At 36.2% G+C, this 26107-nt stretch overlaps 1 protein-coding gene across 2 annotated transcripts in view; it reads right to left on the bottom strand.

The window, feature by feature from the left end:
* NF1 (neurofibromin 1) overlaps nucleotides 1–26107 on the bottom strand; it is a 260892-nt gene that overhangs the window by 138503 nt on the left and 96282 nt on the right. For both annotated transcript variants that reach the window (XM_058560309.1, XM_058560310.1), the window contains exons 13-15: nucleotides 8543–8677; nucleotides 5119–5232; nucleotides 36–115 (exon numbers count right to left, since the gene is read on the bottom strand). In XM_058560309.1, the coding sequence (XP_058416292.1) occupies nucleotides 36–115; nucleotides 5119–5232; nucleotides 8543–8677 (329 nt within the window). The remainder of the gene's footprint in view (nucleotides 1–35; nucleotides 116–5118; nucleotides 5233–8542; nucleotides 8678–26107) is intronic.

Raw genomic sequence — 26107 nt, 5'->3', positions numbered from 1 at the left:
TAAATTGAATTAAAAAATAAAAGTATATCATATACCTAATTTCCCAAAATGTTTCCACAGGAGCATCAGGATTCCACAAATCAATGCTATCTAACTGATGAAGAACCAGCAGAGCCTGAATTTTAAAAAAGAGAGAGAGAAGACTTACTCAAAAAGTTTTTGTAAACTTAACACCGGAGTATTTATTTTACAAATGCTAACATATTGAGCTATTTTAATTGTAGCCTCAACATACAGCATAAAGCAAAAGAGAAAAACTCTGAAGAACCAAAATCTCTAGGAAATAATATACACAGAATGCAACCACTTTATTCCTATCATTATTACTTTAAATACACACATAAAGTTAAATGACAGATTAATTCAGAATAGCAATCGATACACGTAAAAATTGCTTTAAGACACAAAGAAAATAATATCAATAAGTATCAATGAACTCTATGGAACACAAAATTAATCCCCAAGTAAGGAGAGCTCACCAAAATTAATACACACAACAATATTTTACTTCTCTGCCAAAAGATAAAGTAAAAGTTATCTTGCTTGCCATGAATTCTTTAAGAACAGAAAAGATAAACTATTTTTCAAAAATGAGAGAGAGGGGAGCAAACCAGACTTTGCATTTCATAGCATATTATTCATCCTAAAATATTTCAATTGACCACAGAATTGAAATTGGAATTTGGCTCACAGAACATTAACAGGAATTAATTTATTTAAAATATACAACTAACATACAAAAACACTATTATTAAATAAATTAAGGCCATCAAAGGCATAAAAAGGAAAACTACACTTTTCCTTCAAACCAACCCTACCCTAACTCCAATTCCACAATGCTTCCCCCAAGGGCACACTGGAGCTCTATACACTCCTCTCAGCCCTGGGTCAGCATATTTAGTGCTTCTTTACTCTCCTTTAAAGCTTTTTATTAAAATTTCAGTGAAACACTGTTTGGAACAAATAGTGAGAACTGATTTCTTCTTCTCTTAAAACCAAATCAAATGCATAAACTACAAACAGCTGCTCTGATAACCTGCCTCACATTAGGAAGATATGTGGCTGTCTAACCGTGAACCACTTTATAACTCCAAAAGTTATACATTATATATAAAGACCAGCTCTATATTATCTTATTTCAAACATTTTTATTGTAATTACTTTTAGACATTTAGTGAAAACTGTAATTCATTGGGAGAATCTTCAAAAATTATATAGTTTATAGCTCTCATATTAAGAAAAAACAGTACAAATTTACATTCAGTTTCATTATTGTTGTGCAAAAACAGTATAATTTACTGACACTTAAGTATAAGTGGCAAATTCTCTATTTACATTTTTGTTTGACAAACATTTTTTGAAATATTGAAAGAAAACATGTGAGCCTTTTTCCTGTCTTAATGATTGTTTTCCTTTTCATGTGCTCTTCTACTTTTTAATTTTCCACATATATTTTAACAAAGCTGTAAACATAGTACACTCATTTGACATTTCATAAATATTTTTCCATATTGCTGTGTGAACTATATATGTTTTAATGGATGTTTAACAGTTCACCAAGTTGAAATATCATTCTCTTGTCACTGAATATTAACCCATTCTCTTACTAGTGAATATTTTAAATTCTACTAATACTCTCCTATTATAAAATAAGAGCAATAAGCATATATGTGTGTAGCTTTTTCCTTTTGAATTGCATTCATAGGATCAAAAAACTTATAGGAATGGAACTATTTGGACAAAAAAAATGGATATTTGTACAGCTCCTGCCAAATACTGTCAAATAGCCTTCCAAAAAGAATGCAAGGAATATACCAATTTACAGGACCAATAGCAATGTACACAAATATAAGCAATGAGCGTTAACAATGAGTGCTGAAACATTTTTGATAAAATGAAGCATACAGAAGTACATAGCTCAACGAATTTTCACAGATGTATATACCCCAGGTAACCATTACCCAGATCAACATTATCTACACTCAGAAGACTTTTTCACATTCCCTTCTGGTCATTAGCCCTTGACAAACGTAGGCACTGTTCTAACTTTTATTACGATGGATTACTTTTGCCTGTTTCTTATTTATATAAAGAGAATCATACAGCATGTTCTCTTTTGTGTTTGGCTGTTTTCACTTAATATTATATTTGTGAGATTCATCCATGCTTTGCATTTAGCAGTAGATCATTCTTTTTTCATTGTTGTAATTAGTGGAATGAATATAATCAAAATTACTTATCTATTCTACTGCTGATACATTTGAATTGTTTCCAGTTTTTTGGGCTATTGCAAATTATGCTGCTATTAATATTTTTGTATGTGTCTTTTGGTAAACATACATACGCATTTCTGTTGGACACATACCCAGGAGTGCAACTGCTAGGTCATATGTTTAGCTTTTGTAGATACTGCAAGACAATTTTTAACGGTGGTTGTACTAATTTACATTCCTATTAGCAGAATATGAATGAAAACACAGAATAGTCATTTGATATTTCATAAGGTTTTTTTGTTACTGATTTCTAGCTTAATTCCACTGTGGTCTGACAAAAAAATTCTGAATGATTTCAGTCCTTTAGAATTTTTTGAGACTCATTTCATGCTCAGGATATACTGAATCTTCCATACTGATATACTTGAAAAGAAAGGGTATTTACCGAGTGTAGTGCTCTATATATGTCAAATAGGTCAAATTTGATAATCATGTTATTCAAATCTTCTATCCTTATTATTTTTTTTTGCTTGTTTACTCTATCAGATACTGAGAAAAGCATGCTCAAGTATCCCACTATAACTGGATTTCTCCAGTTATAAGGAGTTCTCTGTAAAAGGAGTTCTCTCTCCTTTTACATTATATATTTTGAAGCTTTATTTATTTTTCCTTCATATGTTTTGAAGCTTTGTTATCAGGTTCACATAGAGTGCTATTTTCTGGATGGACTGGACCCCTTTGTAATAATGAGATATCCCTCTTTATCTCCAGTAATGCTTCTTGCTTTAAAGATTTTATTTATTTATTTTTTCCCCCCAAAGCCCCAGTAGATAGTTGTATGTCACAGCTGCACATCCTTCTAGTTGCTGCATGTGGGACGCGGCCCCAGCATGGCCGGAGAAGCGGTGCGTCGGTGTGCGCCCGGGATCCGAACCCGGGCCGCCAGTAGCAGAGCGCGCGCACTTAACCGCTAAGCCACGGGGCCGGCCCAATGCTTCTTGCTTTAAACTCTGTATCTGTATATTACTCCAGTGTCCTTAAATTTAAGCTGTGTCTCATAAAAACCACATAGTAAGATTTTTGCACCCCTAGGTATTTATCTAAGAGAAACGAAAGCATATGTCTACAGATAGATTTGTACATACACATTCCTAGAAGTTTTATTTATAACAGCCAAAAACTAGAAACAACGCAAAGGTCCATCAACAAGTAAACGGATAAACAAATTCTGGTATAGCCACAATGAAACACTATACAGCAATAAAAAAGGATGAATTTTATTAAAAGGAATAAACTACTGATACATGCAACAACATAGATGAATGTCATGATATTACGCTGAGTTAAAGAAGACAGAAAAAAAAAGAGTATACACTTTATAATTCCATTTATATAAAATGCAAACTAATCTACAGTAAAAGAAAGAAGATCAGTGGTTGCAAGGATAGCAGGGGAGCAGGCAGGGGGCAATACGGGAGAGAGGGAGGGAGGGAACACACAGGAGCACAAGATAACTTTAAGCAATGATGGATATATTCACCTAAGTGGCCATTAACAGGTGAGTAAACTGTGATATAATCACCAATGGAACACTTATCAACAATAAAAAAAAGAAACTAATACATGCAACAATATGGATGAATCTCAAAAACTTGCTGAGTGAAAGAAGCCAGACAAAAAGGACTACATAGTCTAAGATTCCATTCATATGAACTTACAGAACTGACAAAACTAATCTATAGTGACAGAAATCAGAGCAGTGGTCTCTGGGACAGGGAGTAGGGACACTGACTGCAAAAGACACAGGAACTTTCTGGGGTGATTAGAAATATTCTAAATCTATATGATTTGATTATATGTAAATTATACCTCAATAAAACTGATTTAAATTAAAACCATATTTATCAAGTAATCAATATAAAAGTAATTTTTTTAAAAAGTTAACTGTATTTACATCCACGAGGATGGCCATAATCAAAAAGACAGACAATAACAAGTGTTAGCAAGGGTGTGGAGATACTGGAACTCTCATACATTGCTGGTGGGAATATAAAAGGATGCAGTTGCTTTGGAAAACAGTTTGGCAGTTCCTCAACAAGTTAAACAGAGTTACCACATGACCCAGCAATTGCACTCCTAGCTATAACCTAAGAGATATATCCACAGAAAAACTTCTACACAAATTTTCATAGCAGCATTATTCGCAATAGCCAAAAAGTAAAAACAATTCCAAATGTCTATCAACTGATGAACAAGTGAACAAAATGTGGTACATCCATACAATTGAATATTATTTGGCAATAAAAAAGAAGTAGTGATTCATACAATATGGATGAATCTTGAAAACATCATATTTAAATGAAAGAATCCAGACACAAAAGGCCACATATGATTCTACTCACATGAAATGTCTAGCATGAGCAAATCTATAAAGATAGAAAATAGATTAATGGTTGCCAGTGGCTGGGGTGATAGGGGGATGGAGAGTGACACTGGTTTTTTTTGGGGGTGACAAAAATATTCAGGGATTAGACAGTGGTGATGGTTGTATAATCTTGGGAATATACTAAAAACTACTGAATTGTACACTTTAAAATAGTAAACTTTATGGTATGCGAATTATATCCCAATTTAAAATTCAATATATATTAAAGAAGTCAACTGCAAATAGAAAATTTGAGTTTTTGATTAAGCATTTGTACAATGTTGTCACTACATGTGATATAAAGCAGCTAAACTTCCCTTCTTTCTCCGTGGAGTTCATAAAACAGTGTATAGACACAAACATAACCATTTCCAGAAATGACACATCTCTCACTCATAGAAACCACACACCAAAGAAACATCAAGAATGTACATAGTTACAACCTTTCCTTCAAGAGCCTAGAATTCATTTTCCCCTTACCTCCATTGCTTCCTGAGCAATCTCTGGCATGTGTGACTGAGGGACCAGCTGGACGAGCCCTGTAATTAATTCTGCTGTGCTACCTTGGGTTTCAGGCCCCTGTTTTCTTGGATTCTGAAAGGAGAAAAGCAAGCTTCAATAAAAAAAATATCATTTGAAAGGAGCTGGAGGGAGGAGGGAATAAAGAATGACTGCTAATGGGTACTAGGTTTCTTTTTGGGGTGATGAAAATGTTCTAAAATTAGACAGTGGTGATGGCTGCACAACCTTGTAATATACAGAAAACCAGTAAATTGTGCACTTTAAAATGGTGACTTTTACGGTATGTGAATTACTTCTCAATAAAATAATAATTGTGGAATTTTTAAAAAAATCAAAACTGTTTTTGTTAAGCCTCTTAATCTACATCTTGACTTGTTCATTAATGTGAATAATGTCCAGAAAAAATCCTTGTTAAAAGAAAACAAAAACTAGGTATTAGCTTTTCAATTAAGAAATTATATCAATAATAGGAGTAAGTAAGTTTTTTTTAGCAACACTACACTGGCTAAATAATACACTTCTGGTTTGGCACTTGCTGGTTTTGATATGACTGTCATCAAGGCAAGGAACACGCATGTTGGATGAGAACTGCATGATTATCCTCTGCAGCCCTCTTGTCCAGCACAAAAGACCTACCCAAATCTGTATAGGGCTAGAATCCACACCTCCAGATACCCATACTTCAGTCTTCCTCATTGTGGAAAACATTATGTACTAAGCAAAGCAAATTAGTGGTATATATAAATGTGAATGTCTACCTACTTAGAGTAGATGCTTCCTGTAACTTGGAAGCATCTATTTATACTTCAAGAATATATGGCTCATTTAAGTGAGGCCAATGCAACCTGTACCCATATTTTTATTAACTATAGATTCTTTTCCATTATAATGATTAAGGTATACCTCACCCAGTGTATCTGTAATTCAAAACTGTTAGCCTATTTTCCGGCATTTCTATTCATTCATTAATAACCCAACAATATTTATTGAACACCAAAGACACAACAAGTAAAACAGAAGATGAGTGTGTAGTCTGGTGGGAAAGACAAATATCAGTAATCAGACCAACAAGTATAAAATTGCAAATGAGGTAAGAACTATGAAGGTACATGCTGCCAATGCTGCCACGAGCACATGTAACAGGGAAATGTGGCACAGTCAGGGAGGCCTTCTTAGGGTAGTGATAATAAGCTCTGAATTAGCAGGAATTACTATGTGAAGAGGTGAGGGAAACATATTGTAGGCAGAGGAAACAGCAAGAGAAAGGGCAGGTATGAAGGAACGTGCTAAGTAAGATAGACTGAAAGACAAGCCATCATGACTAGAGTAAAGAAGAGAAAGAAAACTACAACGCTAGATGTGGCAGAAGTGGTAGGTGGGAGTCAGACTCTGCATGACCTTATAGGTCTAGAGGGAGTTTAGTCTTTATCCCAAGGGCAATTTCAACTAAGCTGGGCAGGGAAAATGATAAGATTTGCTTTTTAAAGAGATATCATAACTTTAGTGCAGAGAAATGATTAGAGGGAGGTATGAAATGATCAAGTTGAGCAATTAGGAGGCTTGAAAAAAATGAGAGTAATATGGATTAGGATAGAGATGGTAGAGACAGAAGACAATAAAATCACGTTACTTTAAAAATACCACGATCGAGATCATTTAATAGTTATTCCTACATTACTCCTATTTACTAAGATTTAGAATTTTTATGCATAAAATATGAAATAATCAAATATTTGCAATGAATCCTTCACTATTTTAACTTACCTTCAGTTACTTTGAGAAAAGCTGTTTAACCACTAGATGGCAGCAAATAACTTCAATTTTAAATGACCCTTTCCTGCTTGCTAAATTTCAAACTTGGAAAATAACAAGTTTTGTTAAAATTCTTGTTCTTTGAACAGTAAAATATTTAACACAGAAGGCACCAGTGACTTTAGCACATTCTTTGATCCTGAATTATAGCCAAATAGAATGGCATTAATATACTATATGACGTGCGTGATTAAATAATACGACAAATAACTTGTGCTACCTACCAAAGAAATAAAGAGAAACGGTATTTCATTATTTTTATAGAGTCATACTGATATATTTTATGGAATTTTTCCATGCCAAAGTTCTAACAGTTTATTCTATTAGACTCCCAAATTTGAATGGGCTTTTTTCAAAGAGTTCAAAATATCACAGGCCTTCTTTTGGGGTCATTAATCCTTTTGGGAAATTCTGTCTCTCTCTGTTCTCTTGTTTCTCTCAAGAAAAAATACTCACATGCACACATTTTTAAAAATTCAGGGGTTTCACAGAACTCGTGAAACTATGGACATCAAGTTATGAATCCCTATAGTATAGGACTTTGAAAAATATGTCATCAAAATTGGAAAGCACCTTAGCACTTATAAAGCCTATTGCTGAACAAAAGCAGTAAGAAATCTTTCTGGATGTGCTCTCCAGAGACTGCAGAAACTCCACAGAGGTTAAATATATTATCCTATGAACTTCACAATATATAACTGTTACATTTGGGGCATTCATAATATTAACATTAATGTTAACGGTATTTTATAAATAATAATAGCTAACATTTATTTAGTGTTTATTATCCACTTATTATGCATTGTGCCTAAAAGCAAGATATGTACTATCTCAATCTTCTTAATAATCTCTCTGAGGTAGGAACTATTACTATCGTAGTATTTTACATGGGAAAACTAAGGCACAGAGAAGTTAAAAGTCAGTCACCCAAATCACACAGCTAACCAGTTAATATAACTATCATTCATTTACATCTGTTAGTTACTAATTATTTTGTGTACCCGGCATGATGATCTCAGGAATCTAACACCATCTGAGGCTGTAAGAGCAGAATTGTGACAATAATTGAGTGCTAACCACACCCTTTTTCATCTCCTTCTCCTTCCCAAATGGTGCTTCTAGGCAAAGTCAGGGATGATAGATGGCTGATGACAGGAAGTAAGAGGGACAGAAAAGCTAAATGGTTTGGCAATAGCAACTGGAGATTAAAAAAACCATGTAGATGTAGAAAGCACCCTGATTTATGGTTACTTCATTACCTCCACCGTCGTTCCAGGATTAACGCCTGAATAATACATAAATCTGGTAGCAGAGTAAGGACAGAAGATCTCGCCAAAGTATGTTAGTTTAATGATGAGGGAAATTAAGAAGAAACACTAAGAAATCTGATCTAATTATATCAGTATTCTCTGTAAGTTAGTTTTTTTAGAGACGTCTTAGGTTTCGAGCACGATCAGAAAGGATTACTAAGTATTCTCTGGCTAATAGTTATCTTCAAGGTCTTGGCTTTCCAATTAAACGAAACTAAGTCAGTGTAATAATTTCAAGGCACTTCATAAAAAATACTTACACAAAGCAAGAGCTTTGGATCTGCATGAATTAGTTTCACCATGGACAAGAGAAGATACTTATAGCTTCTTGTCTCTAGGTCTGTAGGTTTTTCTTTAAATTTAAGGCTTGTTACTTTTTCTTTAAATGTAAGACTCTAAAAACAAAAACATATCACCATGTAAGAATCAGACATCAGATTTACGATAATAGCTATACAACTTTTAAAAATAAATCTGTTACAAAAAAGCTTTGAAAAAATAAACATTTTATACCACCAAATGTGTGGTATTCGTAGAAACATTCAATAGTAAGTATAAGATTAATATTATTAAGCTTAAAAAACAAATGAAAATTATTTTTGCAATATTTATATTATTCTTATATAATCTAATAAAGTTTAAATGAAAATCTATTAAAATACTAAAAGCTTTAATATCAGGTTGACTCCTATGTAAAAAACAATTTTCCAAAATGTGAAAACATTAGGGAAAAATATTTAGTCTATAGCTCTCACAAATACATACACTGAGCAAATCATTTAACAAATATTTATCCCACAAACATGCATAAATATTTCACAGAATCTATGACATTATCAATTGTAAGATGCACCATTACTTTACGTAGGAATGAAAAACCACTGTCAACTGTATGGCACCAGACAAATAAGATGCACTCCCAATTTCAGAGATGTTAAAAACTAAAAATAAGTGCTTCTTAGAATTGACGAAATATGCTATGCAGGCAATCTCTGTGTTTAATAGTTTAATTGTAAGTTTTGTTTTTTCCTTCAATGGCATTCCATCTCTCTCAAGTTACAGAATGAATGTACTATGCCTGAAGAACATGGATAAAACAGAGGAGAAAGAACTCTTTGAGAAAGATTAAATCATGGAAAATGTGTTTCAGTTACAGTGATAGTATGATGGACGCTGTGCTGATACTATAATTATGGATGTTTTTCACCCAAAAATCCAACAATTATATTCTGGATCCAATATCACCTTTCTCTCTATTCTTATAAAACATTTTCCCTTTTTCTGTAAAAGGACACAAAAATATCTGGTTTTGATACATATACCTTTATGTGAGCATATATGCAAATACATAAACAGTAGCATCCATGCACCCATAATAAAAATGTCCCAGTAAATAGGTTGTCTTTTAAAAGTAAAAAGTAGAGATGCATGTCTATAACACACAGCCACTATTTTCAGCATTTAAGTGTGAGAAATACATTTGTTATTGCACCCAAGAACCCTGAAGGTTTTTGGTCCTCAGAGGGGAAGAATATCTAATCTCTAATGTATACATAAATGCTCAAGAATATCACTATAGAAAAGAAAGGAAAACTTACAAATACTGTTTGCTTTTATATTTAGAATCCCACCACAAACGTCTTACCAAAGGTATTTAATAAATTCTGTTTTTACTGTTTGCTCCCATTAAACTCTATTTTTTTTCATTCTAAGTCAAGGTTAACCCCTTAGATCAACATGAAACTTTCATTGAACAAATTTATTTACTAAGATGTAACTAAGTATAATTGCTCTTCCCTAACGCAGCCATTGCACAGGAACAGAGATCAGAGAACAATTAGCAGATAGAATTATCTCTTATTTAAAAACATTTACAAAAAGTAATAATAGCTGAATTATGTCATCTCTTAAGCTCAGGTATCAGCATATAAATTTTGTTTCAGCATGGCTGCCAAATATGGAATATAAGACTGGAAAAATTTAAATAAATTTTCTAATTCAAATGCCTCTTAATTAATGACCATCAATGGGTTATATAAAGTCAGGGACAACTTGCTAAGGAAGACATATTTCTTAGCTAGAAATATAAGAAAAATAACTATTAATTTATTAATTATCTTTCATACTGCAGATATTAGTAGGAATCTAAGCTGATATATGTGCTTTGGCCAAAGAAGAGCGATAGTCATGCCCAGGAAAAAAATTCATGAATCACAGTATTCAGGTGTCTATTAAGGGCCCAAGTCTTTTGTTAACTTAAGACCATGACTAATTCCAGGCATGAAAAAGCATTTGCTGAGCCAGGATCTCCTTTAAGAAAAAAAAATGTGCAGAAATTACACATATTTGTGAAAACTAATACATCTATTATTAACAGGCTAGCTCAGTTTTAAGACAGTAAATGATCAGTGCTAAGACAAATACTTCAAATTTTAAGCAATACTCCAAAAGTACAAAATGGAGAATCTATAGCTCAATGTTATATGAAAAAGGCTAAAGAGTTTAAATGACTAAAAGCTCAGTCTAAGATAATAATGCAATCTTAGACTATATTAGTAGAAATATGGTATGCAGACACAGCAGGTTAATAGCTTTCATCAATTATTATACCACAGCTGGAACACTAAAATTGGACCTTGATATGTCATTTTAATTGGAAAAAAAAGTGTTAGGTTGAATTCTTTCCAGAAGAGAAGCAAACCAGATGAAGGAAGGTTTTAAAGGCAGGTCAAGTAAGAAATTCATTCACTCATTCCAACAAATAGGTACTAAATGCCTACTGTGCACCAGAAATTGTTCTAGGGGCCAGGAACCCAGTGCTGGATGAGCCAGACAAAGCTCCTGCTTTCATCAAGCGAACACACTAGTGAAGGAAGACAGCTGAAGAACCAGAGAGACACTGGACTGAATGTTGAGTATTCACTAACCAAGTGACTACTTGTCATTCATTTAACATTATTTGTGCCTCGGTTTGCTTAGCTGTAAAAAAAAAGATCAAACAAAACACACACACACATGCTTTTAAAGAAAGCTGCAATAATAAAATCCCTTCCAAGGCTAAAATGAAATAAAAATCAAAAGAGCCCTTAGGAGTACAGGATAACTTTATTCAAATATCTGCAAAGCTGTCTTATGGAAGAATCAGAAGTGTTCCATAGAGCTCCAGAAAAGGAGAGGATCAGTGACGGCTGGAAGGGATAGGGACATGAATCTTTCTTGGTTGAAGACCAATTTTCAAATAGTTAGTTCTTTCCAACAAGAAATTTATCCATCTCCAAAATACACAGTGGCTGTAAAGCCTAGAAACACAGATATTATTTTATCTTTTCACAGATTGAACTCCTAGATTGCTACTTCTGCAGCAAGCTAAAGGTTCAGTTTTATCAGAGCCACAAATGATCTGAGGCAATGCAAATGACAACAACCCACTGAAATTATCATGTAATACAGTTGTTCTCAACTGGGGGTGATTTTATCCCCCAGGGAATATCTGGAAATGTCTGGTTTTCATGACTGGTCGGGGTGTGTGGGGGGTGCTACTGGCATCTAGTGGGTAGAGACTAGAGGTGCTGCTAAACATCCCACAATGCACAGGACAGTTCCCTACCACAAAGAGTTATCCATTCCAAAATGTCAATAATGCCAAGATTGAGAAGTCCTGATGTAATGTATTATCTCTAAACCATTTATAATGTATATTCACCTGTGTTTCCAGACTTGATGGCCACCTGTAGTGAGCTCTTCATTAGAAGTTTTCAAGCAAAAGCTATAAGACTGGCATCTCGGTGAGGGAAAGTGCTGTGTCTGTTTAGTTCATCACCTTCCCTGGCGTTAACACAGTGCCTGGCAAGTAGTGGGAGCTCAGTACTTCCACAATTTGTTGTCTGAGACCGTTCACTTACCAAGTTTAAGACGCATAAGAGTCACCTAAAGGATCATCCACATTCTAAAATTTTCTTATTCTAAAAAATTATTTCATGTTAAATTTGCTAATTATTTTCCCTGGTAAGAATATGAGGCAGAAAGCTGTCCTTTAGCCCTTATGTACAAATATACCTTCATATAAAGTTTCATACATATATAAACACACAAATATAAACACAAGAATGATTTTGAAAATCAAATATATACTGATACTTTCAGAAAATAATTAGAAATGAAAACTAAATTCTTATCACAGGTGTTCTTGGACCAAAAGAAGTCTAGTTATGGCTTTTATGAAATAATTATCAATAGTATAGTATGGCTACTAGAATCAGCTAATAATCAGGGCTAAGAAGTAAAATAATTTATAAATATAGGGAATATTTTCAGACTACCAATCAAATTTTGTCTTCACCCAAAAGAATAATTTGGTTTCATTTTCTTTCAGTCCTCGTGCACAGAAAATTAAATTATAGACAGCTGGTAAACTGACTATTGAAGTTACATTGGAAGTGAATATTAACTTTCCACCAATTTCTAGTATTGGAGGCCACTGATTTTCTACCAGAAGAGGTAGAAAACTTAAAAAGTCAATTAAAGTTGTAACTTCCCAGAAGATATCTGGAATAAATAAGTCAGTAAATAATTTTTAAACAATTTATTTCAAGTCATTTTCTAAAACTTTTAAAAAAATGATGTCTGGGCCGGCCCGGTGGCTTAGCGGTTAAGTGCACGCACTCCGCTGCTGGCGGCCCGGGTTCGGATCCCGGGCGTGCACCAACGCACCGCTTCTCCGGCCATGCTGAGGCCGCGTCCCACATACAGCAACTAGAAGGATGTGCAGCTATGACATACAACTATCTGCTGGGGCTTTGGGGGAAAAAAATAAATAAATAAAATCTTAAAAAAATAAAAATAAAAAATAAAAAAATGATGTCTAAGAGAGTGACATCAGCATCATGGCAAAGTGAGTTGTTCCCTTTTTCTCTCCCCTCTAAGTTACAACCAATCGGACATCCATTGACCAATAGGATTTCCTACACAGCACAACAGGACACATAAGAGATCTAGGCATCTATACAGGAGAAGGTGGGTGGACTGGAACCCTGGAAGGCACTAGAACTAAGGGAGCAGCTTCCTCCTCCTCCCCACCCACCACAGCAGCAGTGAGCCAGGGTGCGGATCCTCACAATGGTGAGAAAACAGGCGTGGCTTGCTCCCTGCCTGTCTCCAGCAGACTCAGCCTGCTCATCTCTGAGCAGTCCCAGTGGGGGGTGGAGAGGGCAGGCCGGCTTGCTCCCTATCTGGCTCCCAGTGGGCTCAGCCTGCTCACCCACAAGTGGTCCCAGCAGGAACAGAAAGGGTAGGACAGATCGATCTCTGCCCCTCTCCTAGCAGAACCAGCATGCACGCCCCCTTCCCCTCCCCTGGCAGTGGCCAGGTCTTTACAACAGTGGGGATAGTACATAAAACTTGGATTTTCCTGGCTGTGGTGGGGCACTCTGACTTGTTTTCAAAACACACCAGCTAGTGCCAGAGACCAGAGGCGGCACAGTGACCAACAACAAAAACCTCTCCCTGCTTAGCCCTTGCTCCCCACTAGCGGTGGCAGGTGGAACCTGCAAACCAGAGGCTTCAGGAACCACAGAACTGGTGACCCAGCCCCCAGTGGTGGCACCCCTGACACCAGCTCCACCAGCAGTGGGGGCTGCATACAATTCCCTGGGTCTCCAAGCCCCCAGCAGCGACAGTGACACCCATGAATCCAGCATCCCTGACAGCAGTGCAACCAGCACCTGTAGACAACCTAGGAGCAGTAGCACAGGAGGTGCACGGGGCAGCAGATTTCAAGCCTGTGAAGAGCCTGCAGAGAGCCAGTGGAGGAACATGAGACCCAGGCAACCCCGGAAGCAGCAGAAGGGCTCGCAGCCTGGCGACTCCAATGGTAACACTTGAGACTAAAGTGAGATCATAAGCGGTAAGGCACCAACAGCCCCAGAGGCATAAGTGGCACAAGGAGGGCACTGACAACACCCCTGGCAGAGGCAGTGGAGGGTGGAAAGTGCAGACTTTCAAACACAACCAGAAGCAGCACAGAAACAAAGTAACCAAAGCTATATCCAAATAAGAAAGGTAGTTACTTCCACAAATGTGCTGGCAGAGGATCAATTCATCAAACACCATGAAGAACTACAGTGACAATGCAGAACAGAAGGAGAACAGCTCTCCCGAAACTAAACTTGAAGTCAGAGAAGATTACAATCTAACTGACAGAAATCAAAACAGCTGTCATAAAGAAACTCAGTGAGTTACAAGAAAACTCAGAAAGACAGTTCAATGAGTTCAGGAATAAAATTAATGAACAAAAGGAGTACTTCACCAAAGAGACTGAAACTCTAAAAAAAGATCAATCAGAAATTCTGGAGATGAAGAACACAATTAATGAGATTAAAAAAAATAATGCAGAAAGCATTAAAAATAGAGCAGACCATATGGAGGAGAGAATTAGTAAGCATGAGGATAGAAACCTAGAAATTATTCAGGTGAAGGAGGAGAGAGAATTAAGATTTTTAAAAAACGAAGAAACTCTTTGAGAAATATCCGACTCAATTAGGAAAAGTAATATAAAGATTATAGGTATTCCAGAAGAAGAAGGGAGGGAGAAAGGACCAGAGAGTTGATTCAAAGAAATAATAGCTGAGAACTTCCCAAACCTAGGGAAGGAACTGTACATGCAAGTACATGAGGCTCACAGAACTCCTAATTACATCAATGCAAAAAGACCTTCTCCAAGGCATATATTAAAATTGTCAAAAGTCAATGACAAAGCAAAAATGTCATAAGGGCAGCAAGACAGAAGAAAATAACCTACAAAGGAACCCCCATCAGGCTTTCAGCAGATTTCTCAGCAGAGACCCTACAGGCTAGGAAAGACTGGAATACTATACTCAAAATACTGAAAGACAAAAACTATCAGCCAAGAATACTCTATCCAGCAAAACTACCCTTCAGATATGATAAAGAAATAAAAGCTTTCTCAGATAAACAAAAGCTGAGGGAGTTCATCACCACTAGACCTGCCTTACAAGAAAAGTTGAAAGGAGCCCTCCTATCTGAAACTAAAAAGCAAAGGTTTATAAAACCTTGAGCAAGGAGATAAATAGAAAGAATCAGAAAATTGAAACTGTATGTCAGAATAGGTTAGTAAACAATTATAACATAAAAGATAAAAGGAAAGAAAGCATTAAAAACAACTATAACCAACACAATTGCTATAAACTGCTACAAACCAATACAGTACAACTACAACCAAGACAATGGAACCAGCATAGGCTATTGGAGATAAAAGGCTATCAGAAAAAGGACTATCTCATCTATGAGATCTTTTACGCAAACCTCATGGTAACCACAAAACAAAAAGTCAGAGCAAAGTCACAAAGCATAAATAGAGAGAAAACAGAGAAAAACATCATAGAAAACCACCAAGCTGAAACGGCAGACAAAAATAAAAGGAAAGAGAAATAATGGAAATATAGAACAACCAGAAAACAAAAGATAAAATGGCAGTATTAAGCCCTCATATACCAATAATCACTCTAAATGTAAATGGATTGAATTCACCAATCAAAAGACATAGAGTGGCTGGATGGATTAAAAAACAAGACCCAACAATATGTTGCCTCCAGGAAACACATCTCAGCTCTAAAAACAAACATAGGCTCAAAGTGAACAGATGGAAAATGACACTTGAAGCAAGTGGCAAGCAAAAGACAGCAGGTGTAGCTGTACTTATATCAGACTAAACAGAATTCAAGATAAAAAAGATAACAAGAGACAAAGATGGGCATTAAATAACTATAAAAGGGACATTCAACAAGAAGACATAACACTTATTAATATATATGCACCTAACACAGGAGCACCAAAGCATATAAAGCAACTATTAACAGACCCAAAGGGAGAAACTGACAGCAACACAATAATAGTAGGGGACCTTAACATCCCACTTACATCAATGGACAGATCACCCAGACAGAAAGTCCACAAGGAAACAGTGGACTTAAATGAAACACTAGACCAGATGGACTTAATGGCTATATATAGAATATTCCATCCAAAAATAGCACAAAACACATTCTTCTCAAGTGCACATGGAACATTCTCAAAGACAGATCATATGCTGGGAAACAAACCAAGGCTCAATAAATTTAAGAAGATTGAAATCATAGCAAGCATCTTTTCCAACCACCATGATGTGAAACTAGAAATCAACTACAAGAAAAAAGCTGAGAAAGTCACAAATACGTGGAGACTAAACAACATGCAACTGAACAGCCATTGGATCAGTGAAGAAATCAAAGGAGAAATCAAAAAATGCCTGGAGACAAATGAAAATGAAAACACAACATATAAACTCTTATGGGATGCAGCAAAAGCGGTACCAAGAGGGAAATTTATAGCAATACAGACCTATCTCAAAAAACAAGAAAAATCTTAAATAAGCAATCTTACATTACATCTAACAGAACTAGAAAAAAGACAAAGCCCAAAGTCCATAAAGGAAGGAAATAATAAAAATGAGAGCAGAAATAAATAAAATAGAGACTGAAAAAACAATAGAAAGGATCAATGAAACTAAGAGCTGGTTCTTTGAGAAGATAAACAAAATTGACAAACCCTTAGCCAGACTCATTAAGAAAAAAAGAGGGAAGACTCAAATAAATAAAATCAGAAATGAAAGAGGAGAAATTACAATGGACACCACAGAAATACAAGGACTATAAGAGGATACTATGAAAAGCTATATGCCAACAAATTGGATAAACCAGAAGAAATGGATAAATTCTGAGACTCTTACAACCTCCCAAAACTGAATCAAGAAGAAATAGAGAATCTGAATAGACCAATCATAAGTAAAGAGATTGAAACAGTAATGAAAAAACAAAAGTCCAGGACCAGAAGCCTTCTCTGGTGAATTCTACTAAACATTCACAGAAGATTTAACATCTATCCTTCTCAAACTATTCCAAAATACTGAAGAGGACAAGATGCTTCCTAACTCGTTCTACAAAGCCAACATTACCCTGATCCCAAAACCAGACAAGGACAACACAAAAAAGGAAAATTACAGGCCAATATCGCTGATGAACACAGATGCAAAAATCCTCAACAAATACTAGCAAATCGAATACAATACATTAAAAGAATCATACACTAGGATCAAGTGGGATTTATTCCAGGGATGAAAGGATGGTTCAAAATCTGCAAATCAATCAATGTGATACACCACATTAACAAAATAAAGAATAAAAATCACATGATAATCTCAATAGATGCAGAGCAAGCATTTGACAAGATCCAACATCCATTTATGATAAAAACTCTCAATAAAATGGGTATAGAAGGAAAGTACCTCAACATAATAAAGGCCATACATGACAAACCCACAGCCAACATCATACTCAACAGTGAAAAACTGAAAGCTATTCCTCTGAGAACAGGAACAAGATAAAGATGCCCACTCTCACCACTTTTATTCAACACAACACTGGAAGTTTAGCCAGAGCAATTAGGCAAGAAAAAGAAACAAAAGGGATCCAAATTGGAAAAGAAGTAGTAATATGGTCATATTTGTGGATGATGTGATTCCATATATAGAAAACTCCAAAGAATCCAGCAAAAAACTATTAGAAATAATCAATGAATACAATAAAGTTACAGGGTATAAAATCAACATACAAAAATCAGTTGCATTTCTATACACTAACAACGAACTAGCAGAAAGAGAAATCAAAAATACAATCCCATTTAAAATAACAACAAAAAGAAAAAAATATCTCTTTAAGCAAGGAGGTGAAAGACCTATACACTGAAAACTATAAGACATTACTGAAAGAAATCAAAGAAGACAATAAAGAAGTGGAAAGATATTCCATGCTCAGGGGTTGGAAGAATAAACATATTTAAAATGTCCATATTACCTAAAGCAATCTACAGATTCAATGCAATCCCAATCAGAATCTCAATGACATTCTTCATGGAAACAGAACAAAAAAACCCTAAAATTTATGTGGAACAACAAAAGACCTCGAACAGCCAAACCAATTCCGAGAAAAAAGAACAAAGCTGGAGGTTATCACACACCCTGATTTCAAAATATATTACAAAACTGTAGTAATCAAAACAGCATGGTATTGGCAGAAAAACAGAAACACAGATCAATAGAACAGAATTGAAAGCCCAGAAATAAAACTACACATCTGTGGACAGCTAATCTTCAACAAAGGAGCCAAGAACATACAATGGAGAAAGGAAAGTCTCTTCAATAAATGGTGTTGGGAAAACCGGCTATCATGCAAAAGAATCAAACTAGACCATTATCTTACACTATACACAAAAATTAACTCAAAATGGATTAAAGACTTGAATCTAAGACCTGAAACCATAAAACTCCCAGAAGAAAATATAGGTAGTACACTCTTTGCCATAGGTCTTAGTATCTTTTCGAATACCATGTCTACTCAGGCAAGGGCAACAAAAGGAAAAATAAACAAGTGGGACAACATCAGACTAAAAAGCTTCTGCAAGGCAAAGGGAACGAGGAACAAAATGAAAAGACAACCCACCAACTCGAAGAAAATATTTGCAAATCATATATCAGACAATGGGTTAATCTCCAAGATATATAAAGAACTCATACAACTCAACAACAAAAAAACAAATGACCCAATCAAAAAATGGGCAGAGGATGTGAACAGACATTTTTCCAAAGACGATATACAAATGGCCAACAGGCACATGAAAAGATGTTCAACATCACTAATTATTAGGGAAATGCAAATCAGAACTACAATGAGATATCACCTCACACCCATCAGAATGGCTATAATTAACAAGACAAGAAATAAGTGTTGGAGAGGATGTGGAGAAAAGGGAACCTTCATACACTGCTGGTGAGAATGCAAACTGTTGCAGCCCCTATGGAAAGCAAGACAGATTTCTCAAAAAATTAAAAATAGAAATACCATATGATCCAGCTATTCCACTACTGGGTATTTATTCAAAGAACATGAAATCAATAACTCAAAAAGATATATGCACCCCCTATGTCCATCACAGCATTATTTACAATAGCCAAGACGTGGAAGCAACCCAAGTGCCCATCAATGGATGAATGGATAAAGAAGTAGAAGGAATACTACTCAGCCATAAAAAAGATAAAATTGTGCCATTTGGGACAACATCAATGGAACTTGAAGGTATTATGTTGAGGAAAATAGAGAAAGACAAATACCATATGATTTCACTCATATGTGGAAGATAAACATACAGATAACAAGAACAGATTAGTGGTTACCAGAGGAGAAGGGAGTGGGTGGGGGGGAGGGTGAAAAGGGTAAAGGGGCACATATGCATGGTGACAGATAAAAACTGAACTGTGGGTGGTGAATATGATGCAGTCTATACAGAAACTGAAATACAGTGATATATACCTCAAATTTACATAATGTTGTAAGCCAATATGACCTCAAATAATTTTTTAAAAAATAAAAAATGATGTCTAGTTAACATTTAATTAGCTATTATTTATGTTTACCTCCAATTAACTTATACTTGGATTGAAATTTTCAATTTTTAAAAAAATTAAGTACTTGGCATTATAAAAAGTCAACTAAAAAATTAGTTTGCATTTTATTTAATAAAACATCATTGCCACGTTCTTTTGGCTATAAATTTTTAGGCTAAATAATCACAAATATATGGTATAGCAAACTTCACTATTTGAACATCTAAGATAAACAATCCTCAAAAACAATTACTGGAGTGACGTCAGCATCATGGCGGAGTGAGCTTTCCCGTGAATTCTTCCCCCACAAAATACAACAAAAGTAACAGCCACAGACCAACAACGGAATCCCAGACAGTCAAAAGCTGGAGCGGAGGGATCCACACTGTCGCACATCTGAGAGCGGAACGTGCTGGGCCCCCGGAGGAAGTGGGGAGAGGTAAGGAGAACTCCGCTCCTTCCCCATCAGATCAGCGATCCGGTCCGCGCGGCTCCCAGAGAGGGGGGAGGGGCGGCCCTCGGCGGGAGACTGTAGCTCTTCGGGCGCTCTCAGCCAGTGGGAAACTCCCGCACAGAGGGCTCAGAGGAGCCACAGGGCTACCATCAACATCTGAGCAACCCAGAGAGCGGAAAAAGAGGGGCAAACGAGAAGCCTCCCACGTCAGGGACCCAGAGGGCAAAAGAGAGAGCTCCCCCCTCCCCGCAACCCGGAGTCTGCAGCTCGACCAGATCTAGTGGTCCGAGGCAGACCTGAATAAACTGGACTGGACCCGTGGATCGCAGTGGGGAAAAGAAACAAAACAAAACAAAACAAAACTGCGGATCGCAGCAGAAAAACTGGGGCAGAGCGCAGGGGGCTTAGACTACACAGCCCTTTACCACCACACAGTGGCGGCAGGTGGAAGTTGCAACCAGAGACTTCCAGGATGAGGAAAATCAAAACCAACACAGGAACCACAATGCAAAAATATATGAAATCACCAGACCAGAAACAAAATGACAAGCACCCAGAAATCAACCCCGAAGACACAGAAATCCATAAACTAAATGACAGAGATTTCAAAATAGCTATCATAAAAACACTCAACGAAATACGAGACAACACAGACAAACAATTAAATGAGATTAGGAGTTTCTTCACAAAAGAGATTGAAATCATAAAGAAAAACCTATCAGGGCTGATGGAGATGAAGAACACAATGGAGGAGATAAAGGAGAATCTGGAATCTTTAAAGAACAGAGCTGACAATATGGAGGAAAGAATTAGTACTTTAGAGGATAGGAATACAGATATACTCCAGATGGAAGAAGAGAGAGAACTAAGACTAAAAAGAAATGAAGAAAGACTCCGAGAAATATCGGACTCTATTAGAAAATGTAACATAAGAATTATAGGTATTCCTGAGGGAGAGGAGAGGGAAAGAGGAACAGAGAGCCTATTCAAGGAAATAATAGCTGAAAATTTCCCAAATCTGGGGAAGGAGCAGGAAATACCAGTAAGCGAAGCCAACAGGACTCCTATATATATTAACAGACAAAGGCCTTCACCACGACACCTAGTGGTAAGGCTAGCCAGGGTCAACGACAAAGAAACAATATTAAGGGCAGCTAGACAAAAACAAAAAATAACGTACAAAGGAACTCCCATCAGGCTCTCAGCGGATTTCTCAACAGAAACTTTTCAGGCTAGAAGAGACTGGAATGATATATTCAAAATACTAAAAGACAAAAACTTTCAGCCAAGAATACTCTATCCAGCAAAAATATCCTTCAAATATGATGGAGAAATAGTAACTCTCCCAGATAAACAAAAGCTAAGGGAGTTCATGGCCACGAGACCGCCACTACAAGAAATACTCAAGAAGGCCCTCAGGCCTGAAAACAAGAAGAGAAAGGGAACACAAAGCTTGGAGTAAGGAGAAAAGTAGGTAGACAAAATCAGAGAAATAGTAGATCTTTACCGGAATAGGTTAGCAACCACTTAAATACTAAACTCAAAGATCAAAGGAAGAAATTCACCAAAAATAAATTTAACCTCATCACTGTAAACACACAGCCACAACACAAGATAGAATAAGGTATAACAAGAGCAACTTAGAAGGGGAAGAGGAAAGTGACTGAATTGACTTAGTATAAGGAAATAGGAGGCTATCAGATAATGGACTATCTCATACAGAAGATTTTTCGCCCAAACCTCAAGGTAACCACTAAACAAATAATCAAATTAAAACCACATATGATAAACAAAGAGAAAACTAGAAGAATCATAAGACAGAACAACCAAACTGAATTGGCAGTCCAAAACAAATGGGACAAGAAACAAAGGAAATGCAAAAGAACCAGAAAATAAGTGACAAAACAGCAACATTCAACCCTCATATTTCAATAATTACCCTAAATGTAAATGGATTGAACTCTCCCATCAAAAGATACAGAGTGGCAGGATGGATTAAAAAGCAAGACCCAACAATATGCTGCCTTCAGGAAACACATCTTAGCACTAAAGACAAGCACAGGCTCAGAGTGAAAGGATGGAAGACAATACTCCAAGCTAATGGCAAACAAAAGAAAGCAGGTGTTGCCATACTCATATCAGACAAAGTAGACTTCAAGATAAAACAGGTTAAGAAAGACAAAGAAGGGAAATATATAATGATAAAAGGGACACTCCATCAAGAAGACATATCACTTATAAATATATATGCACCCAACATAGGAGCACCAATGTACATAAAACAACTATTAACAAACCTAAAAGGAGAAATCAACAACAACACAATAATAGTAGGGGATCTTAACACCCCACTTACAGCAATGGATAGATCATCCAGACAAAAAGTTAATAAAGAAATATTAGACTTAAATGAAAAACTGGACGAGATGGACCTAGTAGACATATACAGAGCACTCCACCCAAAAACAGCTGACTACACATTCTTCTCAAGCGCGCATGGAACATTCTCTAGGATAGACCATATGTTGGGAAACAAAGCAAGCCTCAATAAATTTAAGAAGATTGAAATCATAACAAGCATCTTTTCAGACCATAAGGCTATGAAACTGGAAATGAACCAGGAAAAAAAAACTGGGAAAGTGACAAAAATGTGGAGATTAAACAACATGCTACTGAACAACCAATGGATCATTGATGAAATTAAAGGAGAAATCAAAAACTATCTGGAAACAAACGAAAATGATAACATGCCATATCAAACCATATGGGACGCAGCAAAAGCGGTCCTGAGAGGGAAACTCATAGCGATACAAGCCCACCTTAACAAACAAGAAAAAGCCCTAATAGGCAACCTTAAATTACACCTAACAGAACTAGAAAAAGAAGAACAAACAAAGCCCAAAGCCAGCAGAAGGAGAGAAATAATAAAAATCAGAGCAGAAATAAATGATATTGAGACCAAAAAAACAGTAGAAAGGATTAATGAAACAAAGAGTTGGTTCTTCGAGAAGATAAACAAAATAGACAAACCCTTAGCCAGGCTAACTAAGAAAAAAAGAGAAAAGGCTCAAGTAAATAAAATTAGAAATGAAAGAGGAGAAATTACAACGGATACCATGGAAATACAGAGGATTATAAGAGAATACTATGAGAAATTATATGCCAACAAATTGGACAATCTAGAAGAAATGGATAAATTCTTAGACTTATACAACCTCCCAAAATTGAACCAAGAAGAAATGGAGAATCTGAATAGACCAATCACAAGTAAAGAGATTGAAACAGTAATCAAAAACCTCCCAAAAAATAAAAGTCCAGGACCAGATGGCTTCTCCAGTGAATTTTACCAAACATTCAAAGAAGATTTAATACCCATCCTCCTCAAACTATTCCAAAAAATAGAGGAAGATGGAACACTTCCTGAATCATTCTATGAGGCCAACATCACCCTGATACCGAAACCAGACAAAGACAATACAAAGAAAGAAAATTACAGGCCAATATCGCTGATGAACATTGATGCAAAAATCCTCAACAAAATATTGGCAAACCGAATACAACAATATATTAAAAAGATCATACACCATGATCAAGTGGGATTTATACCAGAGACGCAGGGATGGTTCAACATCCGCAAATCAATCAACGTGATACATCACATCAACAAAACAAAGAATAAAAACCACATGATCGTCTCAATAGACGCAGAGAAGGCATTTGACAAGATACAACATCCATTTATGATAAAAACTCTCAATAAAATGGGAATAGAAGGAAAGTACCTCAACATAATAAAGGCCATATATGACAAACCCACAGCTAACATCATACTCAACGGGGAAAGACTGAAAGCCATTCCTCTGAGAACAGGAACGAGGCAGGGCTGCCCACTCTCACCACTCCTGTTCAACATAGTACTGGAGGTTTTGGCCAGAGCAATTAGGCAAGAAAAAGGAATAAAAGGAATCCAAATAGGTAACGAAGAAGTGAAACTCTCACTATTTGCAGATGACATGATTGTATACATAGAAAACCCTAAAGAATCTGTTGGAAAACTGTTAGAAACAATCAACAACTACAGCAAAGTTGCAGGGTACAAAATCAATCTACAAAAATCAGTTGCATTTCTATATGCTAATAATGAACTAACAGAAAGAGAGCTCAAAAAGATAATACCATTTACAATTGCATCAAAAAGAATAAAATACCTAGGAATAAATCTTACCAAGGAGGTGAAGGACCTATACAATGAGAACTACAAGACATTATTGAGGGAAATCTACGATGACATAAAGAAATGGAAAGATATCCCATGCACGTGGATTGGAAGAATAAACATAGTTAAAATGTCTATATTACCTAAAGCAATCTACAGATTCAATGCAATCCCAATCAGAATCCCAATGACATTCTTCACAGAAATAGAAAAAAGAATACTAAAATTTATATGGGGCAACAAAAGACCCCGAATAGCTAAAGAAATCCTAAAGAAAAAGAACAAAGCAGGAGGCATCACAATTCCTGACTTCAAAACATACTACAAAGCAATAGTAATCAAAACAGCATGGTACTGGTACAAAAACAGACACACAGATCAATGGAACAGAATTGAAAGCCCAGAAATAAAACCACACATATACGGACAGCTAATTTTCGACAAAGGTGCTAAGGACATGCAATGGAGAAAGGAAAGTCTCTTCAATAAATGGTGTTGGGAAAACTGGACATCCACATGCAAAAGAATGAAAGTGGACCATGTGCTATCGCCATTCACAAAAATTAACTCAAAATGGATCAAAGACCTGAAGGTGAGACCTGAAACTATAAAACTCATAGAAGAAAATATAGGCAACACACTATTTGACATTGGTCATAAAGGAATCTTTTCGGATGACATGCCTACCCAGACTAGGGAAACTAAAGAAAAAATAAACAAGTGGGACTTTATCAGACTAAAGAGCTTTTATAAGACAAATGAAACCAGAATCAAGATGAACAAACAACCAACCAGCTGGGAGAGAATATTTGCAAAACATACATCTGACAAGGGGTTGATCTCCATAATATATAAAGAACTCACACAATTGAACAACAAAAAAACAAACAACCCGATCAAAAAATGGGCAGAGGAAATGAACAGACACTTCTCCAAGGAAGATATACAGATGGCCAATAGGCACATGAAAAGATGCTCAACATCACTAATCATCAGGGAAATGCAAATCAAAACAACACTAAGATACCACCTCACGCCCGTTAGAATGGCTATAATCACCAAGACAAAAAACAACAAATGTTGGAGAGGATGTGGAGAAACAGGAACCCTCATACACAGCTGGTGGGAATGCAAATTGGTGCAGCCTCTATGGAAAACGGTATGGAGATTCCTCAAAGAATTAAAAATAGAGATGCCCTATGATCCAGCCATCCCACTACTGGGAATCTATCCAACGCACCTGAAATCAACAATCCAAAGAGGCTTATGCACCCCTATGTTCATTGCAGCATTATTCACCATAGCCAAGAAGTGGAAGCAACCTAAGTGTCCCTCGACTGACGATTGGATTAAGAAAATGTGGTATATATATACAATGGAATACTACTCAGCCATAAAAAAAGACAAAATCGTCCCATTTGCAACAACATGGATGGGCCTGGAGCGTATTATGTTAAGTGAAATAAGCCAGAAAGAGAAAGACAAACACTGTATGATCTCACTCATATGTGGAATATAAACCAACACATGGACAGAGAAAACTGGACTGTGGTTACCCGGGAAGTGGGGGTGGGGGGTGGGCACAAGGGGTGAAGGGAGTCATATATGGGGTGATGGACAAACAAAAATGTACAACCCAAAATTTCACAATGTTAGAAACCATT

The sequence above is a fragment of the Diceros bicornis genome, chromosome 18 (assembly GCF_020826845.1).
Source record: "Diceros bicornis minor isolate mBicDic1 chromosome 18, mDicBic1.mat.cur, whole genome shotgun sequence".
Lineage (NCBI taxonomy): Eukaryota > Metazoa > Chordata > Mammalia > Perissodactyla > Rhinocerotidae > Diceros > Diceros bicornis.
The sequence above is the reverse complement of the archived record's forward strand: the minus strand, read 5'-3'. Positions and strand labels throughout refer to the sequence as shown.